General features: G+C 38.0%; 1 protein-coding gene across 1 annotated transcript; it reads right to left on the bottom strand.

Annotated features, from left to right (window-relative positions):
- Positions 1-3,403: 3,403 nt before the first annotated feature.
- On the bottom strand, positions 3,404-6,448 carry LOC112514100. Its single transcript, XM_025120432.1, has 10 exons — positions 6,402-6,448; positions 5,344-5,413; positions 4,806-4,890; positions 4,618-4,697; positions 4,397-4,496; positions 4,239-4,323; positions 4,013-4,148; positions 3,731-3,939; positions 3,532-3,646; positions 3,404-3,442 (listed from the first exon to the last, which is right to left on the bottom strand). Exons 1-10 carry the CDS (start codon positions 6,446-6,448, stop codon positions 3,404-3,406), a joined length of 966 nt encoding a protein of 321 aa, XP_024976200.1.
- Between the last annotated feature and the right edge of the window lie 255 nt (positions 6,449-6,703).

Raw genomic sequence — 6,703 nt, 5'->3', positions numbered from 1 at the left:
CGAGTTAGGCTCTGAACCTACTAGGCACGACATCGACAGAACACTGGTAGGCTATCCAATTGGAGATGTTCGAGGATCCGGTGGAAGTCCCCGAGCTGACATCGACAAATCAGTCACTGAGGGCACCTTACGAGGCTACTAGGTCACCATGTGTTGGTGATCTAGGTTCCCCGAGTACTTATGTGACGAAGGAGGAGTTACAAACCTTCGCCACAGAGGTATTCAAGAGTTGAAAAGCTTGTTCTCTCCCAACCGGCGACAAAGGCTCTTGCACCTCTAACAGAGGCTCTGAATGAGTTGACTTCCACAACTTCTAAGCTCAAGGCGACCGTATCAGCGCTTTAGAGCTCTGTCCTCAACAAAGACGACCTCACAGAAGCTTTCAGCGCCCTGTCTCTCAACCCTTCTTCAATCCAAAAGCTCAAGACATAATTAATAGAGGTTGCCACCCAATTTGCTGCAGACTTCATTTCCGCCGGCTACACCGATTATTCTGCCTTCAAGGATGAGATCAAAGGGATGTTCTCCTCTGCAGTCACCTATGGCATTGATTCTAAATCCTCCAGGGATAACATTAACCATCTAGCCACTCACAGAGAGCTAGACGCAATGGTTGAAGCCCTTGGAGAGACCGTGCAGAAATACACCGACCAACTCCTCAAGGAAGCCCGAGCAACAAACGAATCAATCAGAGATTGCACGAAGCAAATTGTCAAAGAAGGTGACTCATTCCGTAATGAGATCTATCATTGCATCTCTAAAATGGAATGGGCCACAAAGATGGACATCAACAATGCCTCTGTGAATGCTGAGTTGGTCATTCAAAAGATGGAGAAGGCGGCTTCCAAGGTTTTAAAGCGATTGAAGAAGGCTCCCCTTACTACTTGCAAGACAGAGGCCACTAAAATCCATGACGATCAAGGAGGCGATGACCATGATCGTCATGAAAGGGAGAAGAAGACAGAACAAAAGAAGACAACCTCTGCCAAACCACTAAAAATAGTGGACTCTGATGCTGCCCTATTCTCAAAAGACAAATCTCCAGAGCCTAAGGGGAAAGGCAAGGGTAAAGCAGTAGAGGAGTCGCCACAGAAGGGGTCAAGCTCTGAAACGCCAGAGGAGATTAATGAAGAAGAGTATGATGACCCAGATCTTGTTCGAGCACTAAAGGCGTCTTTGGAGAGGCACAGGCGAGAAAGGGCAGAGCCCCCATCCCCAGAGTTGGAGAAGGCTCTTCTTCCAAACTCACGAAGATACAGAAGAAACGTCCACAGGTACGTTTGACGCTCTGTTAGGAACTGTCAAGCCTATCCTACCAGAGGGGTCTACCCAGAGGCCTATACTAGAAGAAGAATCCAGAATGCCAGAATCTGCCACGGTGGGGAGGGTATCTGAGATCCTTGAATCTATGAGCAAGATTCCAACGCAGAAGGTGCGCACAAAGCCCGTAACCACTGTTGAGGAGATTCTGCGGTGGCGTTACTCTACCGTGGACACAGAGCCCCCTTATGACCCAGAGCTTACAAGAATGCCCTCTGCCATTGCAAAGTTCCACTTCTCGAAGCTTACAAGGCCACCAGAGTAGGTCTTCTCAGAGCATGTGATCACTTCTCTCGAAACCATATCTCTGCGCACAATGCTAAAGAAGACCATGCTATATACTCAGTATGTGGTAAAAAGGGATGACGACAACCTATATACTTTCACAGATGCTGACCTCCACAACCTCTGTGTATTTGATCTAATATTCCTTCACAAGATCTTGAACAAATACATGGAGAGGAGGTCAACATATTCGATTTCTCTTAGAAGGCTGATTGAGGTAATGCACGCTCAAGTCAAATTCTACAGCCAGAAAGATTTCTACATCGCTATGAGGTTGGCCCAGCCAGATCTGAAGATTTCCTCTCCAAACAACAGACCAAGTTGGCTGCTTAGATTTCATCCCAACACCATTGTCCACAATCCTATCTTTGGGTTTGTGTTCCTGGACAAGGATGAGATTCTAAGGTTCTTCGATCCCAAAGAGACGCACAAATATTCGACAGAGTCTCTCGAGTGGGTGTTCAACCTAGTGGTGACAGAGGTGCAGAGAGGGCATATAAGGGCGGATGAAGTGACCAACCTTCTGAAAAACGATCAAGGTTCAAGTCTTCTTCAGAGAATGGATATTCAAAGTCTACAAAACCATCAAGTCTGATCTGCAATTTACCGTACATGACTATCCAGACTCTGCTGTGGATTAATCTCTTGTAATAGTATAAGCCTGCACTATCTTTTTCAATTCGTTCATTTATGTAATTCTTTTTCAGAGGATGAGTTTAATCTCCTCTTATATTCTTTCATTAGTCATTTCTTGCACTCATTTGTCCAAATTTACTTTTTCATACTTAGGGGGGAGATTGAAAGCTCTATTATTCACTTCTTGTAAAAGTATGAAAAAGTATTCTACAAGTCTTGACAGAAGGATATCTTCCACATAAGACAACAGAGGACTGACGACAAAAGCCTTATATTCGAGCAAGTAATGTGTGACAGAACCTCTGATGTCTCTCACAAACGTTCTGGAAAATGGTTCTCTGTCAATAAGAACATACAAGTCAATTAGAGCAGAGCCTCTGAGATGGCTCACAAAGGGTATGCGGATTTCGTCTTCTGTGAAGATCCTCTTCCAATTGTTGTTCAATGGTTATTAGCTGCATGTGCTTCTTACGTGACTAGGAATTAATCGACTTTATTTGGATGACTTAGATGATTTCACGCGTCTAGATCTTGTCAGTAAGGTCGTTAGGAACTAGTATAAATAGCGGCTAAGGCCTTTGTAATCAGTGCGCTTCCGAATTGTAATCGTCTAAATTTTCTATTGAATCAATTGAAAAACCTTTGAAGCAATTCTCCTGTGTTCATCTTCTTCCTCATCTTGACTGTGTGTTCTTGATTTATTTACTCTGTTCTGTTATTATTATTGTTTCCGCTGCACTTTAATCGTCTTAGAGTTCATTCAGAGTTTTAGATCAATATCAAAGCTGAATTTAAAGGTCCAACAGGTGTGATGAACTGCGCATATCCATAATCCCTCTGGTTGGTCTATGCTCTGGATGACTATCTTTATAATCTTGAAGGATGGTGCTGATTCCATTTTCGATAATGATTATTTCCTTGTTTATAGGATTTAGTTATTTTATTAATAGGATTCAGTTTTCATGTAAATATCGCCTATATAAGAAGTGATACAAGCATAGAATAGATGTAAGATGTATGATCAACACTATGTAACACACAGATTCAAAAACATCACATGAGAGTCGATTAGGGTTTTTGAGAGAGTTTGTATTCGATAAAGAAAGCGGCGTTCAATTTCTATTAGGGTTCCTGTGAAATTGTTCTACTGTTAGATTTGGGTTTAACACAAGTCATCCGGAAACATATCTAAATCAGCACTCTAACAAAAAAAAAAACAACTTTTACATTAATAGGTATTTGGAGTCCAAAAAAATAACTTATGAAAAAAGATAAGACCTCTAACCATACCTCTTTAACTTTTTCATACAACTCTGTTGCCGTTTGATTCAAAACTTTATTAGCTTCTCGATCAAATAATGTCAATGATACAATTCCAGTATCATCCTGAACTCTCAAAGAAATTCTGAACATTTTATGATTATTAAGCGAGCATTAATGTGAGTGTGCAAAAGTTAATGAAAAGCACTGTTATGTAATTGTTACTTACTTTGGCAACACCTCTGTCTTTTTACCTTTGCATCTGTCAGTCGTACATTCAAAACTTTCACTCTMTTCTTTCATAGCTGATCCATCATCCTTGTCAGTTATAGTGTACATGGGTCGAACCTTGCGGTTACACCTCGTGCAACCCATGTAAAACCAAGGGAGATCCTTCCTAAATACTTTCACCGTTCCTAATACAATTAGTGATTTTGCCTGTATAAAGTACGCTATGTTACACTAAAATGCAATTACTRAATGTAAAGACACAATTTAAAAAAATCAGTACCTCAACAGTCTCACTGATTTCAACAATGTTTGCTCTACTGGTTCTGTCTAGAAAATATTCATGATATGAATAAGACAATCCAGAGAGCATTGAAATCTGTTGTGACGATTTAGATTCGCCACTTTCCCGAATCAAACTATTGAATCGGAGTATTAGTACACAACAATGTATATTAGGGAAATATAAGATATATAACATAAATAAATAATAAATATAAATTGCTGACCTTTTCTTAAAATCCTTGATTTCACCAATGTCCGAATTGATGAACAACCTCGTACCATTGAATGAGTTAGAAAGAAATGGTCTTTCTGAAACAATCAAATGAAACAAGTTAACACAAAATTGCTTGAAAGAACTATATATGTTATGAATCAGACAAACCTCTATAAATTTTGACCATTGCAAACTGAATAACAATAATAACAATCCCCTTGTCCTTGTTAGTAGAAACATAATCATTCAATGTCTGAGCGAACGCATCCTACAATGTCACTTGCATTTTAATCCCCCTAAATAAATTGTATGAAAAGAATTATATAGTTTCTGAAGATCACTGCTAGTAAATTAAAGTAAAACACTTACTCCAAATCCTACATCTCAACCTGCATCCTTCTCTTGGCTTTTCCATTGTTATCCGGAACAGTCACCATTGTCTCACAAACAATAACTTCACCAATTATATCTATGTAATCATCAAAAACTTAACATAACAACATCTAACTTCAATGACAGTACATTATATAATTTATTTAAACAATACAATCAATGTAAAAGGATTTAATTCACTCACCGACTGCTGTATGTTCTGGGATACTTTTGGATATAAGATTTGCAAATATCACAAATGAGAAACTAAAAATGGAACTCTTAAAATCCTGACAATTTGACACAGAAGTCTTGTAATACAAACTTAACTTTTTGTATTATCAATTAACTTGTACTTCATTGCATGTCAAGCAATTTTTGCATTCTTAATGAAAACTGCAGTCCCTTCCCGAAGTAAGTTCCTGAACTTAGGAACCCATTTTTGTAGGACATTTTCTTGCATTTTAGTGCCCTAAGAACATAAAAATGAAAAATCAATGAGTAGTGATGATGTGAAGATCTTAGACATTTTAGAAAATTATTCAATATCATGCTGACAATACTAAAGGTTGAAAAAGATATAAGAATTTACTTGTTCATCCATTAATATCATTTCAACGGAATATATTTCATCCGTGTTTTTAAACACCAGTTGCTTCCACAGTCTAACAATTCAAACACCGGTTGCTTCCACAGTCTAACAATTCAAACATCGGTTGCTTCCATAGTCTAACAATTCGGACCTTCACAGTGAAATCATCCTTCTGTATGTCAAGATCTTCAATGAATGTAATATTGTTCACAGCCATTAATCTGTAGAAGGAAAAACATGTATTAATTAATCAAAATTTTGAAGTAGGTTAATCAAAAGAAGTTATCATACCTCACAGAAGGTAAGCAATTCGTTTTGATTGTTCTAGTTTGAAGTTGAGAAAGTTGCCAATTTGAGTAGTGAGAAGTACGGAAATTGAATCACAATTTAAACCCACATCCCACGATTAAAAATTCCCTATTTTATGGGGATTATAACCGACGATAGCTGAAATTTTGAGTTTATGAATTTATGAAAATTCTGAAGTTGTGTAGTCTGTCCACGTCCAAGTATGAACGTGGTGTACCAGATTTACGGCTTCAGTTATAAATTCAGACGTGAGGAAGTAACTATGTACATTTCAGTCACGAACATTTTAATATGGACTAACAATTTTAATGACTTTCTTAAGGACTAATTTTCAAATATTGACTCTCACATGACGAATGGTAGTTTATAAGATTTATACAGATATGGAAGTCTGATCTGAAAAAAAAGTTTTCCCCCAACCCAGACTTTGTAATAAGGATTGCAAGTCTGGAACAATTTTGTGTACGTTCAAATCTGTAGGTTGAGGAAGTCTTCCCACACCATATGTTGTGAATACAGATTTCTAAGTCTGAAGTTGGTTCCAGATGTAAGATGGTGGTTATAAGTGCGGAAGATAGAAATTGACTCTGTACATTCCAGACTTGAACATTTTGATATGGAGTTTAACAACTTCATGGCTTTCCTAAGGGTTAATTTACAAATATTGACTGTCACATAACAAAAGAGAGTGTATAAGGTCTATACAGATATGGAAGTATCGCTTGGGGGAAATTTTTTTAACAGAGTCTTTGTAATTCAAATGTATTAAGTCTAAAAATGCAAGGATCAAAGTTCCAGGTCTGGGCACATTCAGACCTACAACTCTGAAATGAAATTCAGAGTTAGTCARCAACTCTTGGCATTCAAGACTTACAACACATTCCTTCCTCTAAAATGCACCTAAGACGGTTGTCAACCACGTGTTCGTATATGATACGACCAACCATTAACTTACATCGTAATGGTAATTAAACATTTTTTTAAAATATGACGTTTTAAATTGTCACGCTTAATGAGTCCAATAAATACTCTACACTTCCACATGTCACTCTATAAACAAACCTTTCGAGTTCTTTATTCAAATTTAAAACCAAATATATACTCCATATATGTTAAGTGTCATCACTCCCGCCTTCATTTTTCTCATACGAACTTACCTCTTGCAATCACAGAACACCAAAGCAATCCATCAATGGCTAACT

Source organism: Cynara cardunculus (assembly GCF_001531365.2).
Source record: "Cynara cardunculus var. scolymus isolate 2C chromosome LG 6, CcrdV1, whole genome shotgun sequence".
Lineage (NCBI taxonomy): Eukaryota > Viridiplantae > Streptophyta > Magnoliopsida > Asterales > Asteraceae > Cynara > Cynara cardunculus.
The sequence above is the reverse complement of the archived record's forward strand: the minus strand, read 5'-3'. Positions and strand labels throughout refer to the sequence as shown.